At 34.6% G+C, this 21,961-nt stretch overlaps 5 protein-coding genes across 9 annotated transcripts in view; 2 read left to right on the top strand and 3 right to left on the bottom strand.

Annotated features, from left to right (window-relative positions):
- The first annotated feature begins 716 nt into the window (after window positions 1-716).
- Window positions 717-5,443, top strand: LOC111492331 (4-coumarate--CoA ligase 2-like). Its single transcript, XM_023141636.1, has 6 exons — window positions 717-1,478; window positions 1,724-2,077; window positions 2,987-3,185; window positions 3,781-3,994; window positions 4,091-4,193; window positions 5,158-5,443. Exons 1-6 carry the CDS (start codon window positions 837-839, stop codon window positions 5,272-5,274), a joined length of 1,629 nt encoding a protein of 542 aa, XP_022997404.1. The 5' UTR covers window positions 717-836; the 3' UTR covers window positions 5,275-5,443.
- A 932-nt stretch (window positions 5,444-6,375) lies between these two features.
- Window positions 6,376-7,816, bottom strand: LOC111492374 (CASP-like protein 2C1). Its single transcript, XM_023141696.1, has 3 exons — window positions 7,583-7,816; window positions 7,360-7,507; window positions 6,376-6,813 (listed from the first exon to the last, which is right to left on the bottom strand). The coding sequence occupies exons 1-3, from the start codon at window positions 7,735-7,737 to the stop codon at window positions 6,559-6,561; spliced, it is 558 nt and encodes a 185-aa protein (XP_022997464.1). The 5' UTR covers window positions 7,738-7,816; the 3' UTR covers window positions 6,376-6,558.
- Window positions 7,817-10,978: 3,162 nt separating this feature from the next.
- LOC111492383 (xyloglucan endotransglucosylase/hydrolase protein 22-like) lies at window positions 10,979-13,030 on the bottom strand. The gene is made up of 3 exons (XM_023141708.1): window positions 12,776-13,030; window positions 11,680-11,873; window positions 10,979-11,405 (listed from the first exon to the last, which is right to left on the bottom strand). The coding sequence occupies exons 1-3, from the start codon at window positions 13,028-13,030 to the stop codon at window positions 11,012-11,014; spliced, it is 843 nt and encodes a 280-aa protein (XP_022997476.1). The 3' UTR covers window positions 10,979-11,011.
- Window positions 13,031-15,507: 2,477 nt separating this feature from the next.
- On the bottom strand, window positions 15,508-17,507 carry LOC111492413 (probable xyloglucan endotransglucosylase/hydrolase protein 23). The gene is made up of 3 exons (XM_023141752.1): window positions 17,188-17,507; window positions 16,238-16,431; window positions 15,508-15,922 (listed from the first exon to the last, which is right to left on the bottom strand). Exons 1-3 carry the CDS (start codon window positions 17,455-17,457, stop codon window positions 15,508-15,510), a joined length of 879 nt encoding a protein of 292 aa, XP_022997520.1. The 5' UTR covers window positions 17,458-17,507.
- A 3,070-nt stretch (window positions 17,508-20,577) lies between these two features.
- LOC111492361 (UBX domain-containing protein 1-like) overlaps window positions 20,578-21,961 on the top strand; it is a 5,364-nt gene continuing 3,980 nt past the window's right edge. Inside the window, exons 1-3 of one of the 5 annotated variants that reach the window (XM_023141678.1) lie at window positions 20,578-20,705; window positions 21,124-21,219; window positions 21,474-21,550. In XM_023141678.1, coding sequence (XP_022997446.1) covers window positions 21,126-21,219; window positions 21,474-21,550 — 171 coding nt within the window. In that variant the 5' untranslated portion in view covers window positions 20,578-20,705; window positions 21,124-21,125. The other 4 variants (XM_023141679.1, XM_023141677.1, XM_023141675.1 and 1 more) reach the window with 4 other exon arrangements.

The following is a 21,961-nucleotide window of genomic DNA, read 5'->3' as shown; positions in this document are numbered from 1 at the left end:
TTGTATATTTTAATTATCATTAAACTAAATACGACTAATATCCACGTGACAACAATAAACGATTTCATTGGAAAACTTGTCGTTTAGGATTTGTATTTAGGAGAGCGCCACGACGACGTTTTGTAGTCCTACGTGGCGCATATGATTGCCTATTGGACAAACGTGGCCTCTGCACCTTTCATTTTCTCACCAACCACGGATTTTTGGACAATTTCATTTATTTGTATAATTTATTTCATTATCAAATATTTTCACATGATTGACCTAAACTTATTCTTATTATTATAGGTTCATATTTTTCTTTTTTAATTTTCTCGTCCTTGTAGCACAAGTCATCAACATTTTGGAGTTGCATTACTCTAAAGATTATTGGTCGTTGTCTCCCGATTGTTTTGGGTAGCTTTCCTGGTTCAATACGGAATGAGTAATTTCATAGAAACAATTGTCTCCTTGTTTAATGGCGTTTCAAGACAACTGTGAAAATTGACAAAGTTAGCTAGATGAAAACGAGAAAGAAAAGGGAGAGCCACAATTAAGGGTGTTAAAAAAAACCAAACTTGTACTTAACCCGGTTCTCTAAAACTAGATGGGATCGAACCAAACCATATGAGGTTTTAAAATAATTTTTTTTTTTTAGGTATTTGAAAAGGAGAATAAAAATGTATAAAATTATGGTCGAACTCCATTTCATCAACTCCACCGGTATCACCACCTACTCCATATATTACTTGGCACCAAAAGCGTTGCTCACAAAAACTAAAGCAAATTTCAAAAACCCCATCAAACCAAATTCTCTCATCCTCCTAATTTTCTCGCCATCCAAACACCCAAAACAGATGGATTCTCAACTTACCAACGCCCAGGATTTCATCTTCCGATCAAAGCTCCCCGACATCTACATCCCAAACCACCTCCCCCTCCACACCTACTGCTTCGAACACCTCTCCCAATTCCACCACCGCCCCTGCCTAATCAACGCCGCCACCGGGCAAATCCACACCTACGCCGCCGTCGACCTAGCCTCCAGACGCGTCGCCACTGGTCTAAGCAAGATCGGCGTCGGACAAGGCGATGTCATAATGCTTCTACTACAGAACAGCCCTGAATTCGTCTTCGCCTTCCTTGGCGCGTCCTATGCCGGCGCCATTAGCACCACCGCAAACCCATTATACAAGCCGGCGGAGATCAAGAAACAGGCGGCCACGGCGAGGCCGAAGGTTATAATTACGCAGGCGGAATTTGTGGAGAAAGTTCGGGAATTTGCAATGGAAAATGGGGTGAAAATTATATGTACGGATTCCCCTCCGGTGGGTTGCCTGAGATTCTCCGAGATTTTAGAGGCCGATGAAAATGAAATTCCGGCCGTGAAAATTAACTCCAACGACGTTGTTGCTCTTCCCTTCTCGTCTGGAACCACCGGAGTTCCTAAAGGCGTTATGCTCACACACAAATCTCTCGTTACAAGCATCGCTCAACAGGTCAGTAAAAACCGTTAGAAATTACTACTCTCTATAATGACATAATATTATTCACCATTGAATTTGCTTTGGACTTTTTTAAAAGGGTTCAAGTCAATATTGACATATTTCTTACTTATAATTATTTTCTAAATTAACCCTCTTCAACAAAACTGTCTCCTAGCCGGTGGTGACCGGTCACCGGTCACCGCTTTCCACCGCCGGAAAATTTAAAAATTCAAATATTTGACCGTTTAATTTTGCAGGTGGATGGAGAGAATCCAAATGTGGACTTAAACAGCAACGACGTGCTCATATGTCTTCTCCCATTATTCCATATCTACTCTCTCAATTCCGTTCTCCTCTGCGGACTACGTGTCGGCGCCGCCATTCTCATCCTCCAAAAATACGACATGTCGACTCTTCTCCGCCTCATTCAGACCCACAAAGCCACTATAGCCCCCTTCGTCCCTCCGATCGTCTTGGACTTCGCCAAAAACCCCGACATCCACCGTTACGACTTGTCGTCCATCAGAATCGTCATGTCGGGTGCTGCCCCCATGGGCAAGGCCCTGGAAGACACTGTCAAGGCCAGACTCCCCAACGCCACGCTTGGACAGGTAATTCTTGAATTTTCTTTTATTTTAATTTACAATTGTACACACAAAATATAAAATAAAAAACAATTCTTCAATTTGTTTTTTGAAAATATTTTAAAAAAACATTATAAAATTATTTTAAATATATAGTATTACCATTATTGTTGGAGTTTGATTAATATTAAAGTCAATATATATTTACAAAATATTTACAAATAAAAAATGCAAGAAATATAAAAATAATTTGACATTGTGAACACATTTGTGAACCCAAAGAACAATTCAAACGATACCATTTATATTCGATCATGATTTATGGTATTTTTTTTATAAAGTGGGATATTAATTAATTTTTTTTTCTACTTAGACTTGGCTCAAGTCAAATTTTCTTAATAGTTTTTGGTTAAATTATTATTATTATTTTATTCTTTATAGTTTTAATAAATCTTAGAGTATATTGATGGCTTATTAATAATTTCTATTCTCCGAGTTAGTTTAATTCGACTTGCATAGTCTATAAACTTTTAATTATTTTATTTTAAATTAATTTTCCATAAAAATTATTTGAATTCAACTTTTAAATTTTTAAATATTAACCATTGTTTGATTATTTACTTAAGAATAACAAGGTTTAAATTAAAAAAAAATGTTCATAAAGATGTGAAAGAAAAACTATGAATGCTATAATATGGGACATTAATTAAACTTCAAATTATGCCTAATTTGATATTATTGAAATTCCAATAAAATTAAAAAAAAAAAAAGCATAAAATTTAAATGTTATAAAGAAAGTTTAATTTTATATTTATTTTTCTTTTCCAAGACAAGAGGAACATAATAATTAAAATAAAAAATAAGCATAAAATTTTATATACATTATTAAAAATATAATATTTAATGTAATTAAAAAAAGAAAAATTGAATGTGCAGGGATATGGGATGACGGAGGCCGGTCCGGTTCTGTCGATGTGTCTGGGTTTTGCAAAGGAGCCGTTCGAGTTTAAATCAGGTGCGTGCGGGACCGTCGTAAGGAACGCTGAGATGAAGATCATACACCCTGAAACTGGTGTATCTTTGCCACGTAATCACCCTGGTGAGATCTGCATACGTGGCTCCCAGATCATGAAAGGCAAGTCCCACATTCCATCCCCATTCTATACTTTCTTTAGCTTTATAAATTATTTTATTTTAACGTCGGTGCGACACGACACGACTAATAATAAATGGAAGCCCTGATGGGTGTTCGTAAAATTTAATTCAATTGTAAATTTTTTTAACCCGAACCATCCTACAATTTTTTAGTTGCTTTAGTTCGGGTTACTTTTAATAAAAATAAAATATTAGTTTGTAAATTATTTATTTAATTTTAAATATTACAATTTAAAAATATATTTTGAAACATTGGAATGACTAAAGTTTTGATTGAAAATATATTTAGATTGGGTTGGTAGTCCATACTTAGTAGTTGTAATAAATGGAAGATAATTAATTCTCAAATAAATGTGTGACAGAAAATAATAAATGCCTCTATTTATTGAGGTCAGATGTATGCCTAATTATGATCCATAAAATTTTGGAATAGTTAGTTTTTGTAAAAGAAAATAATAAATAAAGTGTTGAATTAATATAATAATGTGAACAAAATTAAATAATTAATTATTCTTAAGTAAGAAGAAAACATATAATTTATAAGGGGCTAAATTAGAAGCTTAATCCTAAGCCAGGTTACCTTAATAACAAAGAAGCCACAGAGAAGACCATAGACAAGAATGGGTGGCTCCACACTGGAGACTTAGGGTTCATCGACGACGACGACGAGATCTTCATCGTCGATCGACTCAAGGAACTGATCAAATACAAAGGATATCAAGTGGCCCCAGCTGAGCTTGAAGCTCTCTTGACTTCAAACCCTAATGTTTCTTCTGCTGCTGTGGTGCCGTAAGTTTCCACATGAACATTCTCATCATTTTGGCCTCTTATTATTATTATTATTATGATTATGATTAAGGAAACCAATTGGGTTGATGTTCATAGAATGGAAGATGAAGCAGCTGGAGAGATCCCGGCTGCATTTGTTGTTAGATCTAAAGGCTCCAAGATTAGTGAGGATGATATCAAGAAGTATATTTCTGATCAGGTTAGTGTTTTTATTTTTTATATTTTTTCGGTTGGTGAGATCTCAGACGCTCATAGATCTTCCTTTTAACGCAAATTCGTAGTATAGTTTCACGCTCTTATAAAGAAAGTTGTGTTATCCTCCCAATCGATGTGGGATTTCACAATGTCTTGTTAGTGGTGGGCTTGGGTCACTCATTCCCTTCTCCAATCCACCCCTTTTGGGGGCCAGCGTCCTTGCTGGCACACCGCTCCATGTTCACCCCCTTCAAGGGTTAGCCTCCTCGCTAGCACATTGCCCGATGTTTGGCTTTGATATCATTTATAACGACCTAAGCCCACCGGTAGGAGATATTCTTCTCTTTGAGCTTCCCCTTTTGGGCTTCCGTTTAAGATTTTTAAAACGTGTCTGTTAAGAATAGGTTTTCACATTCTTCTAAAGAAAGCTTAGTTCTCCTTCCCAACGCATGTGGGATCTCACAATCTATCTCTCTTCCGGGTCAAGCATCCTCGCTGGCATTTATTCCCTTTTCCAACCGATGTGCGACCCTCCAATCCACCTCCTTTCAGGGCCCAGCGTCCTTACTGGCTCATCGCTTCGTGTTCACCCCCCTTCAAGGCTTAGCCTCCTCGCTAGCACATCACTCGATGTTTGGCTTTGATATCATTTATAACGACCCAAACACATCGGTAGGAGATATTATCCTCTTTGGGCCTTCCCTCAAAGTTTTTAAAACAGCTAAATTTGTTAAGGAGAGGTTTCCACACTTTTATAAAAAAATATTTAGTTTTCCTCCCCAACCAATATGGGATCTCACCGGTAAACGGGAACCGGATTGTCTCACGAAGTTCTAAACCCAACCAACATCTTTATCAACCGTTTTAGTTAGCCAAATCATGAATCACCGTGGTTGGAGCCATGGTCGAAAAAGCTTTTTGGTTGTAAAGTTATAGCACTGAATGTTGGGTGGTTGTTATGGTTGCAGGTTATATATTACAAGAAAATCAGGAAGGTTTTCTTTGTGGACTCAATTCCAGTTGCTCCTTCAGGCAAGATCTTGAGGAAAGTGTTAAAAGCCCAATTGGAGAATGGTGCCTTTTAAATTAGGGTTGGTCACTCCACCAATGGACTTATAAACTTTACAATATCCACATAACTTTGGGTTTCTCTCTCAAAAACAAATGTATTGAAGAGAGAAAGAGGATGATTCTAAATTAAGAAGATGGGTTTCTTAATTTGTTGTGAATAACATGTAATTTATATCCACTTTCTTACTTTATTATAAGTCTTTCATTAAGTTGCAATCGAAATGTTTATGGATATATGATCCGGGTTGAAATTGTGAGCGCTACACAAAATGTCTATTTTCTCATTCATAAAATCTTTTTTATAGTTAGTATACAGATAGAAGCGATTTGTGACGACTTAAGCTCACCGCTATCAGATATTATTCGCTTTGTTTTTTCCTTCTCGAGTTTTCCCTAAAACACGTCTAATAGGAAGAAATTTCTACACGCTTCCATCGGAGTTCATCCAAACATTATCTAAGTGAATTATATATAATAAGTTTGTGCTACATATAAAAATAAAAAGAAAAAGAAAAGTAGATATTAAAAAGCAGGATCAAAAGAGGGCCAAAGTTATGGTGAATTATTTTTGGACTAAAACTTTAGGTGCACGCTGCACTATCTTGTTGCAGCCTAGCTGCGTTTTAGTGAATTATTTTTTTCAATAAATTATATCAATTTTTGTTCTATTATTGTCAAAAAGTCACAATAATTATTCTAATTTGGTGCGGCCCAGCTTGTTCTTAAAATAAAAGTATAATATTTGTTTATTTATTTTTAAATGTTTAATTAAATTTTGTTTTTATAAGAATTTATGTGTTACAATTATAATATTTTTTATTTTTGAAATTGTTAAAGATTTATGGGTTAAAAGTTATATATATATATATATATATATTTGCTTATGAAATATATTGATTGGTAGTGAATTCTCTAATCCCATCTTCGTACAAATAAGCTGAGAATTTTGTCGGAGGAATGCTTTCTCATCTAAGCCTCCCTCGATAGACATATAATCCAGTTGAGTTGGGTTGATAAAATCTAACGATAATCAACAACTTCACTCTAAATTAAAAAAAAAAAAAAAAATTAGAGATTTGAATCTGATTGGTAATTTGAGGGAAGAAGACGGTTTAATAAACTCATATCTTATTCTCAATTTAAATAAAACAAGTTCTTCATAGTTATACACCCGTACTAACAATAAGGTTATGTAAGTCGAACCGGGCGCACACGTAGACATTACAATACGCTAACTAACCTAAACTTGTAGACACAAGTACACAAATGTTGGAAGGTTAAGAGAAAAGGAGAAGAATTCAGTAGTTGGATTTGAGGTGCAGGAAATGGTTTGGTGAATAATGCTTAAACAAGTTGAAAGCAGAGAGGAAGGAGATGAGAAGCATTGTAAGGAAAGCTGCATAGCCACAAAGGAAAGCTCCGGCAGCTTGGTAGCAAAATCTGTGGAATCTGTTGCATAGCTTCATCCACTGGAACTCCTGGTTGCCCCTCACCGCCACAAACGCCGCCTCTATCCCCGCCGTGTTTGCCGCAAATGTTAGGTAAGCACCCGCCTGCCGATGTCAGTTCAAACTACTTCAATTCCAATCTAAATTTTTAAACCAACTTTTCTAATTATTTATATATATATATGTAAGAAAAAAAGAAAAAGGAAAATAGTTTGGGGGCATAATTGGACATATCATATGATATTATTTATGTGAAATATATATATTTTTGTAAAAAGTGATCATTTTATCCTTATTTGCAAAACTTTAATATAATTTCATAACCCAAAATAAATTTAAGCCTACCTTTGAATTATGATAAAAGAAATAAAATGAAAGTGAAAAGACCAAAATAGACCTTTAAAAAATATAAGAATTAAAATGGAGGACCAAAATTAGACAAAAATTGAAAATACAAGGTCCAAAATAGTATTATTTACTATTTATTTGAATTTTAAAAATTAAGGTTATAAAATGTGAGATTCCTCTCCTAGAAGGAAACATTGTTTAAATATATTTTTATATGGGTATGAAAACTTCCCTTAGACACCCTTTAAAAACTTTGAGCAAAAGTTCGAAAAAGACAATATGATATGTTATCGAATTGTTTACCTGATCGATGAGGAAGGAAAGCCAAAATAGGGGTAAGTGAAAGTGAGTTTGTAATTGGAAGGGTGGTTTTGGGTGAGCTGAAATCCAACATTTGGAGAGTTGAAGAATGTTGTAGGCAGCTGCGATGGAGTCCACATACATAATCACTCTGTAAAGTTACACCCAAATTCAAAACACAAACAAACAAACAAACAAACAAAGCTTGATGATTTAAAGGGCTTACTTGAGAGCACCCAAACTTTTGAAAGAGGCTGTCTTGTCCGCTCCAAAGATCTGTGTGGTTTCCTTGTCAAAACCCATCAAGAAAACTGTGAAAACCAAGCAAATCATGGCACACAATCTGAGTATCCCTTCAGTTCTTGCATCCCCAAACCCCATTACTGCCACTTGTTGTTCAGAATATTGAGAGGGCAGTCGGGTGGTGCCTTTATTTATGATATCTGGTTGGGCACAGCACGTACACCACTTATTCAAAAGGAAGGGGAACTATTCCATCTCTTCACCATCCTTCACCCAACTTCCTATGCTATTTATTAACCCTACACTTTGCTTTCCATACTTAATTTTCTACTCCTCTACCTAATTTTTTTTTTTTTTTTATATGAAATAGAGAGGCTACATCGTCATGTGATGGCCTTCACAGTAACATTGTCATATGTACAGAGATGCAACTACCCTATCTTCTGTTCTATGACCTTCACAACAACATCATCATATGTACAGAGATGTCTTACCTTTACATGAGTAGTATATGACTTGAGTATTTAAAAGTACTATGTAACCCCACTGCTGGGATTAGGAAATGCAATCACATGCAATCATGTTTGGAACCTAATCTTTCATAAAATATCGTGACATGACCATGGTCTCTACTTTAGTCCGGGAAAAATTAGATGTGTAGTACTTTTCTACACACGGCGCATGTACGCGCATATGGACTCCTAGGTGAGCTCGTATACGTACCCCCTAAACCTGACTTTCAACAACGTACACTTTCACTGCTGGAATGTATTAGGATGTACATAATATTGTAACATAACATCATAATGTATGCGTGCGTACTAATCATAGCGGGGAAGTATACAATATGCATGAGGTCCCTATAGTTTCAAATCATGACATGTATCCGTGATACAAGTTATACCTTTGTTCATTTCATACCTAACTTAATCCTTTTGTGTCATCTCATATTAACCCTAAAACCATCTATATTTTCAAAATTTTAAATGGTAGATTTAGTTATCCGTTCCATTTAATCTTTGAATACTTTCTAGTATGGATAATGATTTGTGGTCTTTGTTATCATTAATATTATTAGGGAAATGGTGTGACATGTTTTTAACTAACTTTTTGTTAAGTTGGTGTGAAATTTGTAGAAACTTAGATAGTAAGACATATAATATAGTTTATGTTATATAAAAAAAGAATGGTTAAATTTATAAATTAATTAAAATATATTTGAAACACATTTTGTTAAAAAAATATTTACCTTGTTTTATTTTTTTGATTCATAAATATTTTATTAAGCATTGAAAGGAAATATTAATCACACTAGAACATTCATATTCATGGATGATTGCTTTCAACACATTTAATAATGCAAACATCTACCTATCTCATAAATGAATGATATAATTTTTTTGGTTAAATGATTTTAAAAGGGAATGAATTAAATAATCCTTTATACATTTTGGTTTTGGTTGAGAGTTCATGTGGAAATAAATACAACCAAGTCAATAATTTTCACTACCACCATTTTTTTCAACATTTGTGCTAACAGGTCCAATTTGATGATTTAAGATAGGTTATGGTATTTAAATATTGCACAGGTTAGATATTATTTGGCAAAAATTTTTAACCTACAAATTTAACCACAATTTTTCGTTGAAATTAGTTTATTCTTCTATAAGGCTCTCGCTAGCCAATGACATGACACTACTATGTTAAGTGATTATCAAAGAAAAACGACATCCAAATAACTTGATGAATTTCGGTAATTTGCACTATGTGAGGAGGTAGAGAACACCAAACGTGATGAATTTGATAGAAACAATTTGAAGGTTGGAATGATCGATAAAGACACGAACGATGAAATACGGGACGACAATCATTATCGTGAAGGATAGTTGAAGCTTAAACGTTACATCAGTCGTGAAGGGTTAATTTCATTCTAATTTCACCATTAATTACTAAGATTTTGGGTTTAACCGTGATTTAACGGGTTCAATTTCTTACCTCTAATTTAGGGTCGTAGAACTTATGTCTATGAATAAAAGGGTAAATAATGGTAAGGAAAAGGAAAATAAATTTTGAGATTGATACTACATCCATATTGTGGGCTATCTACAATAGACATTGATAGCAATTTGGTGAGCAAACCATGTTAAGGATTGAAACCCCATTAACACACCATATGCAATTTGGGGACCAAATATGTAAAGTTTAATTAAAAATGAAAATGGGTATTCCATTATTGCTGCTTTGTAGCAGAGGTTTAAGCAGGCTAGACAAGACAACACAAGGCATTGCATAATAGTAAGGCTTTGCATTCAATCATTTCACTACTACTATTGCACTATTATGTATTTAGGGTTTATGAGTCACAAGCCTCTCCCTTAACTCAATTCATTTGATTGCTTTAAATTATTGAATTAAACTATTAATATTACCCGCTTGTCAACTACTTGTCAACTACTTTTCACTCTCTATTGTAACAGTTCAAGTTCGACACTAGTAGATATTGTTCGCTTTAGTTCATTATGTATTGTTGTTAGCTTCACAATTTTAAAGCACATCTGCTAGTAACAAGTTTCTACACCCTTATAAAAAAATGTTTGGTTCCTCTCTCCAACCAATGTGGGATCTCACAACTACTTTCTAAGAGGATGGAGCACGTAGATCTAACTTAATTAGGGTATGAATTAGGCCTTTGGTTTATTATTCTCTTATATTTCTTTATTATATATTATCTCTATCACATAAAATAGAAGGTATGTGTGACACCTGAGTAAAAAAGTGGTACATAAATTAATCGATACCACAACCAAATGAGAATAAACTTAAGAATAAGATGACTCAGAAATGATTAAAAGAATTGAAAGTTACTACCTATACGAACAAGGTGTACCTTCCTTTTCAATAACTCAATCATAGAAACTCGAAAATTCATGTTTTTCTTGAAGCGATTCTATGTTGGGTGACCTCATGAGAATTTTTGTAAGATCCATGTGAGTGAGAACAAAACATGTTAAAAAGACTCGTGTTAGGCTGTGATAATAGTTTCCACTCTTAGAAACGTGGTATAAATAATGTTACCGTGTCATATGGATGCAAGGAAATGTCATAACCATGGATGTAAAGGAATGTCGGGACCATCAGGTACCCAATTTAGATTTTAAATTTTGATCAAATTTTAGACATGAAGTGTTATAATATACCAAGAGTGACGAAGTAAAATTAAGTTTCAATATGAAATCAAAATGTTGACATCTTAATTTTTGAAAGATACCTTATTGATAAAATGTAAACTCAATGACTCCGTAAGTTGGTAAAAATATTCTCAAACAAGAAATCAGAAATTCGATCATCAAACCAACAAAATTAAGAAACATTCATTCAATTTTCTTGTGTGTTTTTTAAGGTTGACCTTCTCCTAGTAGGTGTTGAGGTAGCATTCAAGAGGGAAGCCTTGAGGGAACCTCTTTGTGTCTTGACAATAATTGTAGATCATGTAGTTATCTTGTGCCCATTTCATTTGGCTCTTCTTTGCATATTCATAATCAAAATTGGCCCACAGCCATGAATTTGAATTGGGAGTGCAAGATGAGTATCCATTGAACCAAAAGCAGCCATCTTCACTGAAGTTCTTGTAGTAAGCTCTGAATGGGGCTTGACTCCAATCTATCTTCTCAAGACCACCTCTTGTGGCCCAATCATCAGCTTCCCATAGACTTGAATGTAATCTCATGGCTTGGTATTGTGGGAATGACACTCCTTTATCTTCGAAGTTCTTGAATTCTCTTATGGGAATCTCGTCTACGTAGAAACTGTAATATCCAAAGTTTAAAAGATATCTTTAAATAATCAGATTAGGCTCCTGATTCAAACAACAATACATGACATTGTCCTAATTTATTCATACAATCCTCCTTACTCAAACGTCACACCATTTCTTAAATGTTTCACATAAATAATTTTTATATTTTGTTTTTAAATTTTTTCGAACCTTTCTATTTGTAAAAAAAACTTATGCTAAACGCACTCAAAATTAATGATTCTTTCGAGTAGACTCACGGAATGAAAAGAAGAACGGGTACTTACACAATGTGTTGGGTATTCCAGAAGATGGTGTAGGTATGGAAATCAGCAGTTGGGTCAAACCAAAGGTAGAATTGCATCTCTCTATTGCCAACTCCTTGGCTAAACACATTGGTATGAAGGATGTAAGGATTTCCACTTGTGTTTCCAAGAAATTCAAAGTCTATCTCATCGTGGTACTCTCCTTTTGAAGTTAACTAAAATCACGTTATGATATTAAAATTTAGTTAATATGATTAAGGTATTAATCTCAAATCGAATATTGATCGACCTTTTCATATGTCTATGAGTTTGATATCAACATATATCAGAGGTGAATCAATATTTCTATTGCATCGTAGAAAAACTATGAAATATTACAAATCCAAAAATTTAAGAAAGAACTCAAAATCAAATATGATCAAAATTGAAAGAAAAAAAAATAATTTTTTTTTTTTTTTTTTTTGTATAAAAGTTGAAGTCCACCACTAGCAAATATTGTACGTGCGATAATTCTTCTGTTAGGGATAGGTTTCCACACACTTAATATTTTGTTTCCCTATCCAAATTGATGTGGGATCTCACAATCCATCCCCCTTCAAGGTCCAACGTTCTTGTTGACACTCGTTCCTTTCTCCAATCGATGTAAGATCTCACAAACTACCCTCTTTTGAGGCCTAACGTCGTCGCTGACACACCGCTCGATGTCCACCTCCCTTCAGGGTTCAGCGTCCTCGCTGACACACCGTTTGATATCTAATTCTGATACCATTTCTAATATCTCAATCCCCCACTGCTAGCCGATGTCCTCTTTCGACTTTCTCTTTCAGGCTTTTTTTAAAACGTTTTTGGTAGGAAGAGGTTCCACACCCTTATAATAAAATCCTTTATTCATCTCTCAACTTAAGTGAGATCTCATATCTTGGTTGTGATGCTAAGAACATTTTTTAGCAACAAAAATATCAATAAAAATATCATTCACCAACATTTTCAAAGTGGAATCACTCAATTTCCTCTTTCTAAATGACAAAATCTCAATATAACAATAACACGTTTCAATAAAATATCCTCTTTTCGAAACGACATACGATATATATTTAGGGTTAGATAAGAAACTTACAAAGAAAGTAGTGACGGTGCCAGCAGAGTTACCCGGGACGAGTTTGATATGCATTTGAACCTTAGCAAATAAGTATTCATTCTTGGATTGAAAGCCAGAGCCAGAGCCTCTGTCCAAGCCAAGCATTAGAAGCTCGTTATTGTTAAGCATCTGACCTCGCCCATCGCCCCAACTGATATCAATAAATTTGAACAAGTCATTGGCCAACGATACATGAAAAGAACAGAACACAGCACAAATAAACAGAAGCTTCATTGTTTGTAGGGAAACTTGGAAGCATATATGGAAGAATGATCAATGGAGAATGGAATTTATATGGGAATGAATTTGAAGTTAGCATTTTTTTTTTCATTTTAACTTCTAAAAAGATCCTAAACGCGTCATTAATTATAATGGATGTTGCTATATTATTCCAGCGTTTTGCTCGACGTGATGGCCACACCATTTGGAAGATGCATTGGCTTATGGCTAGCTGCACCGATTGGACGGCAGCCATATCAAAGGTGAATGCATACCCAAAAGAGGGAAACTTTGAAGGTTGTGATATCTCGTGTTTGTCGTTAATGCTTGCATGATATGTTTGGTCATATTATTTAAAGATTATATCTGAGAGATTTAAAATTAAAAGTTTAAGATATATTAAAATACTAGCTAAGTTTAGGGTTCTATTATAAACTTTTCAAAGTATATTGATTAGAAAAGATATGACCCGTCTTAATTTAACCATTTCAATAATAAAAATGTTTTTTTTTCTTTTAAAATAATATACGAATTTATGGACCGTTTGGTCAATTGACCGTATGACATGTATATTTACTAAATATTGTTTAGTTTGAGACAATATCTAATATATATAGGGGTATTCAAACACTCAAAAATCTCGATCAACCCAATTCAACTCTATGATTTGAGTTAGATTATGAACTTATTAGGTTCAAATAAATGAAACCCGATAAATTTGGTTGATTTATGGAGTTTTCTAAAATTAGATTACCCGTAATTCAAAATATATATTGAAATTGAGTGGTAAATTTTATTTTTATGTTTTAAAGATTTTTTAACCACGAACATTTTAAAACCTAAACCAATCAAACACCAAAAAAAAAAAAAAAAAAAAAAAAAAAAAAAAAAAAAAAAAAAAAAAAAAAAAAAAAAAAAAAAAAAAATTATGGTTAGGTTGGGTTCATTATTTAATAAGACTTGTTTGATTTGAAAATTTTACGACGAAAACAATTAAGTTGAGTCTAAAAAAATGTCAAAACTTGACCCAACCTGTGAGATCTCACATCGGCTGGAGAGGGGAACAAAACATTCTTTATTAAGGGTGTAGAAATCTCTCCAGAGTATACGCGTTTATAAAACGTTTAGAGGAAGCCCAAAAGGAAAAAATTCAAATAAGACAATATCTATTAGCGGTGGGCTTATACTCTTACACAACTTAGCCCATAAATACCCCTATGACACATAGATAGTAAAAGGTATGTATGAATCTCTTTTGTGAAATATATCATTCTACTCGGATTAGTTTTCTACTTTCTTTAGACATTTATCTATCACGCTATTGAAATTTTTAATCAACATTTAAACTATATTAAACTATATATTTTAAAGTTTATGGATGAAATTTATAATTACCATGAACCATAAACTTACCGACATAGATTATATCGATTAAATTATTATATACTTAGACTAAGTATAAATTAATTGTAGTTTCATCAAATTAGTATGTTATATTTTTGTGTTTAGATACATCTTTGTGGGGTGTTTCTTTGTAAGTTTAATTCAAACTTTATATTATAAAATAATTTTGAAGAGTTGTGCTGTCTCGTTGACTCACAAATTGAAGATTTTTTATTTTAAGAGTGTCGTTTGACATATTATGGCGTGTTGGCCACCTCTTTCGCATGTACCTTGTACGTGCTCCTCAATATTTATTCACATTTTATTAGAGAATGACTTATTTTTTTTGATAAATTACCAAAATAATAATAATAATAATAAATCAAATTTACATTCAAGATTTTGACTCTTCGAATAGGTTGATTATTTAACTACTGTGTCTTCCAAAAAAAGGAAAAAAGATCTTTGAGAGGTCTTTCCTGGATCCCAAAGAGTAACTCAAAAGTGTATCAAGACCTCGTTTTTTTGTTTTCTCAAGAAGCTTCTTACTATTGAAGATAGTGTTGGTTGCTTCTATTTTCATAATCTTTTCGATACTGAGTTAATCAGGGATTCCAACAATCTTCAACAATAGATAAGATGATTCTAAAATTTTGCATCTTTAGTTAATTAGTGAGTTTTCAACGTCACAAAATTTAAAAAATATGGTAGGTCACCTTCAGATGCATCTCTTCCTCAACAAGGAGACTAAGGCACGTAACTCAAATGTCGAGATCTCTTCTCTTAAGTTGGTGACTAATTTCACCTCACAAATACTATTGGTGAGACCGAAGATAAAAGATGTTAGGTTTTTTCGTAGAGAAAAAATGAAGGCTCGACTCGTGTATTGGTCATCATTTAGGTTTTCTATATGGCTGCACACACGCACAACTGAATTTTGACGTGTTGTAGTGTGGTAGCAAGTAAATTTGAGGGAATCGTATGTACGTATGTACTCTCTTGTCAAAGTCGTAGGTTTCTTCTGCTTTTTATTCCGAACTACTAGATTATAGTACTTCAAAGTCAACAATAGTTGAAGTAATAACAATGGTATTTTGATTATTTTAGTATCATTTGTTTTCGAACTCTACCCTTTGAGTGACACACTCAGGGGCGAGGCCTTGGGGGAACCTCTTGTAATCAGTGCAATAGTTATAAATCATGTAATTTTTCTGCACCCACTCGAGCTTTTGGTATGCGGCCGAGTCCAACTGTTGGGACAGCCAAGAATCGTCTTTGGATGAGGCGCCGCAAGAGGAGGAGGTTGAGGAGGACCAAATGCATGCCTGATCGGCGTTGAAGTTTGTGTAGGCGGCAGTGAAAGGAGCCTGAGACCAATCGATCTTCACTCGGCCTCCCCTTGTGGCCCAACTGTCGCCGTTCCACAGGCTTGATTGTAGCCTCAATGCCTGCCTTTTGGGGAATGGAATGCCCTTGGATTCCATGTTCTTGAACTCTCTTATCGGAGTCCCATCCACGTACAATCTGCCAACAATTTATAACCATTAATAAAGTGTCAAACTTTTCTTACCTCCTACCCCGTCTTCACGTTGGTAACAGTCCAATTCCACCTATTGCTAGTAGATATTATCTTCTTTGAATTTGCTCCACTTCAAAGTTTTTAAAACACGTCTACTAAGAGAGGTTTCCACACCCTTCTAAATAATGTTTAGTTCTACTCTCCAACCGATGTGAGATCTTACCATCTACCCTTTCCGAAGCCCAATGTCCTTGTTGGCACTTGTTTATCTCTCCAATCTATATGGAAATATATAGATGAGAGAAGAGTTGTTAACTTACATGATATTTTTGGGATTCCATAGAAAGGAATAAGTGTGAAAATCAGCAGTTGGATCAAACCAAAGGTAGAATTGTTGCTCTCTATCACCTTTGCCTTGAACGAAGATGTTTGTATGAACAATATATGGTTCACAACTAAGGTTTCCCAAGAACTCGAAGTCTATCTCATCCCACTTTGATTCTTTTGAACGTAACTGCAATTCGTATTACCATTCAAAGTTAAACATGTGATTGTCTTATAATAACCGTTGAAGATAAATTCAGTGAATATACTTATCTTTCATGAAAAACTTTAAATAACCTTAGCTCTGCTCGACTTTATCACACTAATTACCTAATCTTGTATTAGGTAATATTTAAATTCAATGTACTAAGTCTTTTTTTATTTTTTATTTTTCATTAAAATGACTTTGTACCTTAAATCTGCTTTAATAGCCTAATTAATGACTTTTGACTTTACCGGTGATTTTTTTAAAAAATAATTAATGTAAATTATTATAGGTAAAATATCATATCATAAAACTCATAACTAAAAATATAAACTTTAATTAAAAGAAGATGATTTGAATTTTTAATTATATTCTTTTAATACATTTTATGAAATAGACTTTGGATCCTTAAAGTACAATTACTAATAAATGAACGAAAGTTAAATACAAATTTTGAAAATATAATGGGTTTAAATAAATATATATTTACTTCCAATATAATTATATATACATTTTTTTAATTTTATTTTATTTGTACACTGAACTAAAATTTATAATTAAAGGTTAATAAATAAATAATTTATAAATTAAACATTTTACTTTTATCAAAAACAAAAATTTAAATAAAAACAATTTCAACAAATGTTTAATTTATAAATAAATGTTTAATTCAATGTAATGGAGTGAAGAGTTACGTGCTTTAATTTTATTAAAGGAAAATCACGGAATTAGAGAGCTTACGTAATACGCCGTCACCGTGCCGGCGGAGTTTCCGGGGACGAGCTTAATCTGCATGTCGATTTTGGCAAACACATATTGGTTCCTCGACCAGAAGCCGGAGCCGGAGCCTTTGTCAAGCGACAGCGTCAGCTCATTTCCGCCGTCCAGAAACTTGGCTCGGTCGCCACCCCACGTGATCTCCAACTCCCCGTTCATATCGACGGCGCCGGAAAACCCCAACAGACAAACAACCAAAACCACCAAACACAACGGCGGCGACGCTTCAGCCATGGGTGTCAGCGGCTTTGCTTTTGTAGTTATTATGAGAACGAATGGCACTGAGAAGTAAATATTTATAAAAGGAGAGAGAGAGAGAGAGAGAGAGTGTTGACGTGGAGATAAGTGGTTGTTGTAAAGCGGTTAAGAAGAGATCGAATTTGGTTCGTTGGATGAATCAATAAGTGGGGTCATGAATGAATGGACATGAAGAAATACAGGAAAGAAAAAATTATACCAAATTTGAATATCTCAATTTCATAGCATCAATAAATTTTTAATTAGACTTCTGAATGAATGTATTATAAAAAATATATGAATTCGAACATGAACTACACGTTCATAAAAGCATGATCGAACCCTAGCGTAAGAACTTATTATCAATTTAATAACATATGGGATGAGATGAGAGGTTTGAAAACGCATGTCTTAATTAATTGAGCTCATAAACCGTGTTTTATTAGGGAGAGGTTATCACACACTTGTAAGGAATACTTCGTTCCCCTAATGTAGAATCTCACAATCCACTTTCTTTGGAAGCCAGTGATCTTGCTGGCACATCGCCTGATATTTGACTCCGATATCCTTTGTAACAGTTCAAACTCACCGCTAACAGAAATTGTCCGTTTTAGTCTCTTATGTATTACCATCAGTTTCATAGTTTTAAAATGTGTCTGCTAGAGAGAGGATATTACACCCTTATAAGGAATTTTTCATTCCCCCGACATAGAATCTCACAATCTATCTCCCTTGAGAGCCAACGTTCTTGCTAGCACACCGCTCGATGTCTGGTTCTGATACCATTTGTAATAGCTCAAACCTAGTGCTATCAAATATTGTCTGCTTTAGCTGGTTACGTATGATCATCATCCTCGTTATTTTAAAACGCATTTACAAGTGAGAGGTTATCACACTTTTATAAAGAAGGTTTGTTTCCTTTACTAACTAACGTGGGATTTCACAAAATTCAATATATGTTTCTTGCTCGAATACTTATACCCATGTTAAAATTAGGGTATAACCCAAGAATTTAAGCTACTAAATTAGAATCGAATCGAGTAAGATTACATTTTTCCTGTCATGTGAGCAAAAATAACAAAGTAGACTAGGGCTAAAATTATAATTTTACAAGACATTTAATTCCTACCAACCGTAAACCATAAAAGGCAAACAGGGTTGATTTTGATTTGGTCGAAGTTAAGAAAATGGTATATGGAAGAAAATAGACCACGCGGTTAGAGCTATGATTTTTGGTGGTAAACATTTACAAGTGATATTGTTTTTTAAGGTAATGAGTAGCTGTGCCCACCATATCTACTAGCTTCCAATTATGGGTCTTATGCTGCATTCCAGGTATACAGAGGTACCCATAAGTCACCAAAAACTAACCTTCCCATCTCCAAATTTCAAAGCTTTGTTACATATGGATCCTCTAACTTCTACACTCCTTCTTTCTTTCTTTGACCGTTGGTTGTTAATGTAATGTATCGTAGCAGCCTCACAACTTTATAGCATGTCTTTTCGGGAGAAGTTTTCACGTCCTTATAAGAAATGTTCTGTTTCTCTCACCAAGCTTGATTGAATGTCTTTTAGTGTAGCCAATTGTTCGCTCCCAAAGATCTTATGTGTGTTATGTGTGTCCTAGTATATTGTTATCTACCCTCTTAATGGGAGAATAACTTTTGTGTTCATGGATCTACCTTGCGCCCATCTCAAGTGATTTGTTAGATTGTTCGTTGTAATGGACTTCTCTATTATCCTAGGTGGAGCTACGTTGACTCTTTTCATCGGGATCTGTTTATTTAACTTGTATTTTGTATGATTGTGATTTGTTTATACGTTGACCTCAAACTAGGAGGTCCTCTAACTCCTCACGAGGTGATGTTCACTTGAGCTTATGTTTTTGGATATCAGATGGAGGTAATTTCGATGCTTGACATTCTAATATCAATCTTTTAAATAAAAATTATGAATTCTTAGAAAATTTGTTGTAATATTGTCCCTGGTCCAATCTTACAAATTGTTATTGGATTTATGACTTACAATATGCTTCAAAATTGATTGAGATTGACGTATTAAAGCATGTTAGTGATTGGTGTCGTATATTTGTACTCATAAAGTTTAACTAGATTACATAGACCTTTGTGCAGCCAAGCATTAGGACGAGCTCAAAAGAGCAAGATTATGTGGCACCAATTGTTAGGATAAGCTACGAGGAATTAGATAGCAAACATCAATCATTGAGGAAACTTGTGGCACCAATGATCGAGATAAGTTCAAAGGAGCTAGTTGATCTACTCATTTAGTAGGTCATGAGACAACAATGATTGAGATATGAGCTTAAGAGAGCTAGACGATATGGTACTAATCATTGAGCTAGATCCAGCATGAATGTTTTTTAAGATATGATGGTTAAGCAAAACTTAAAACAATGACTAATTTTTACTTATATCAATAAGATGAAGTTTCTAATTTAAACTTAAGCATGTTTGTTGTTCATGGACATAGTTTTCACGGTTAGAAAAGACGACAACCATTACTTTTATTTTTTATAATGTGGTTATGTTATAGGAACGTTGTGAGATCCCACATTGGTTGGAGAAGGAGTGTAGAAACCTCCTTAATAGACATGTTTTAAAACTGAGAGGCTAACAGCGATACGTAATGGGTTAAAGCAAATAATATCGGTTAGCGGTAGGCTTGGGCTGTTACAAATGGTATCAGAGCCCGTCACTAGACAATGTGTCAGCGAGGACACTAGCCCCTAAGGGGGTGGATTATGCGATTCCATGTCAGTTGGAGAGGAGGACGAAACATTTTCTTATAAGGGTGTGGAAATCTCTCTCTGATCAACACGTTTTAGAATCGTGAGACTAATGGACAATATCTGCTAAAGGTGGGATCAGCAGTTACTAATGCTTAAAAATACATAAAGATTTAAATCTTGTTTTACGTGAACGTTATATTTCAGATACGGATATTTCAAATACTCGTTTCTTTTGGGGTCGAAAGTTCAAATTCTCGTACCTAAAAATATATATATTGTGAAAGAGTTCCAAAATTGATGGTGTATTATTCTTTCCTTCATAACAAGGAGCCAAAAAGGTATAAGAGCGAGAATATGAATATCAGGGAAAGGGCGGCAACCAACAGTTTTGTACCATAGAGTAAGCATTTGCAGGAGCGAGCAAGGGATCTTCAATGGCTTCCCGTGGTGAAAATCCCTTGGTTTATCGTGGACATCTCTGGAACTTCCTAGAAAGGTAAAACACCATCTTGCCCTTCTTTCTGTCTTCTTCATGCTCATTTTCAAATCGTCGTGCACCATTCTCGGACAAAGAAGCTATCCTCTCTGCAATTCTTTTTTTTGCCTTAGCCGTCCTTCAATTTGTTGTACTGCAAACGATAGAGTTCGATTTGAATTTTATTTCGTGTTCATCTGAGGTGGAGAAGTTATTGGTTGTCCTTGAATCCCAAAAACCCTTTTCAAATTTGATATAGCAAATTTATCAGCATTCTTTTGCTATTTGTTTAGAATTTGAAATTTTCTTTGAGGTATTATTTCTTTAGTTGCTTTGAACTTGAGATCTCTGGATGTAAGTTTCATTACTAATTGTTTGCTCTTAGGAGCGGTTATGATTTGGTGATTTATTATTAATTGAAAATTGAAATCTCTCGTAGGAATGGCTTTTCTAGAGGTAAAACAGAAACTCCTACGCGAGATTGAAGATCTAGGATTCCCAAGGGCCCGAGTTGTCCGAGCACTTCATAGTACTGGTGAGAATAATTGACGGACATTCATAGGTTGAGTATATCAATCATATGCTACGATTTGATATGTGACAAAGTAGGAGCCATTTCACTATTTTCATTTCTTCACTGAGTGTGAATGGTGATAATAAACGATTGATAATGACAAACAATTCTCTTTTACCTTTGCATTACAAGTGTACAGCTAAAGATAGATGTAAGAGGACCGAGAGCCTTCTACTGTTTATCATTTTCAGAGAAGTACTTTCTTTGTTCTTCAGGGAATGTCAGCACTGAAGCTGCAATTAATTGGCTTATTGATCATGAGAATGATTCAGATATAGATCAAATGCCCCTGGTATAATTCTTTATCTATATAGATTTCTTTATTACATTTCATTCATTCAGTTAGATTTCTATTTCGATTGCATGCATTATTAATGATCAAAGATCATGTGAGATCCCACATCGATTGGAGAGAGGAACGAGTACCAGCGAGGACGCCGGGCCTCGAAGGGGGGTGGGTTCAAAGATCCCACATCAGTTGAGGAGGAGAACGAAGCATTCTTTATAAGCGTGTGGAAACCTCTCCCTAGCAGATGCGTTTTAAAAACCTTAAGGGGAAGCCAGAAAGGGAAAGTCCAAAGAGCACAATATATACTAGCGGTGGGCTTGGGTTGTTACAAATGGTATCAAAGTTAGACATCGGGTGGTGTGCCAGCAAGGACGCTGAGGACGCTTGGTCCTGAAGGGGGGGGGGGGGGGGGAT

The sequence above is a fragment of the Cucurbita maxima genome, unplaced genomic scaffold, assembly GCF_002738345.1.
Source record: "Cucurbita maxima cultivar Rimu unplaced genomic scaffold, Cmax_1.0 Cma_Scf00017, whole genome shotgun sequence".
In the NCBI taxonomy this organism is placed as follows: Eukaryota; Viridiplantae; Streptophyta; class Magnoliopsida; order Cucurbitales; family Cucurbitaceae; genus Cucurbita; species Cucurbita maxima.
Note: the sequence above shows the minus strand (reverse complement) of the source record. Positions and strands in the feature narration are given on the sequence as shown.

Coding starts and splice junctions, on each gene's coding strand:
- LOC111492331 (XM_023141636.1), top strand. CDS start 837: ATGGATTCTCAACTTACCAACGCCCAGGATTTCATCTTCCGATCAAAG. Junction 1,479..1,723: donor TTACAAGCATCGCTCAACAG/GTCAGTAAAAAC, acceptor TTAATTTTGCAG/GTGGATGGAGAGAATCCAAA. Junction 4,194..5,157: donor AGAAGTATATTTCTGATCAG/GTTAGTGTTTTT, acceptor TTATGGTTGCAG/GTTATATATTACAAGAAAAT.
- LOC111492374 (XM_023141696.1), bottom strand. CDS start 7,737: ATGGGGTTTGGGGATGCAAGAACTGAAGGGATACTCAGATTGTGTGCC. Junction 7,508..7,582: donor AAAAGTTTGGGTGCTCTCAA/GTAAGCCCTTTA, acceptor GTAACTTTACAG/AGTGATTATGTATGTGGACT. Junction 6,814..7,359: donor TTTCCTTCCTCATCGATCAG/GTAAACAATTCG, acceptor TGACATCGGCAG/GCGGGTGCTTACCTAACATT.
- LOC111492383 (XM_023141708.1), bottom strand. CDS start 13,030: ATGAAGCTTCTGTTTATTTGTGCTGTGTTCTGTTCTTTTCATGTATCG. Junction 11,874..12,775: donor GCACCGTCACTACTTTCTTT/GTAAGTTTCTTA, acceptor ACGTGATTTTAG/TTAACTTCAAAAGGAGAGTA. Junction 11,406..11,679: donor TGGAATACCCAACACATTGT/GTAAGTACCCGT, acceptor TGGATATTACAG/TTTCTACGTAGACGAGATTC.
- LOC111492413 (XM_023141752.1), bottom strand. CDS start 17,457: ATGGCTGAAGCGTCGCCGCCGTTGTGTTTGGTGGTTTTGGTTGTTTGT. Junction 16,432..17,187: donor GCACGGTGACGGCGTATTAC/GTAAGCTCTCTA, acceptor TACGAATTGCAG/TTACGTTCAAAAGAATCAAA. Junction 15,923..16,237: donor TGGAATCCCAAAAATATCAT/GTAAGTTAACAA, acceptor AATTGTTGGCAG/ATTGTACGTGGATGGGACTC.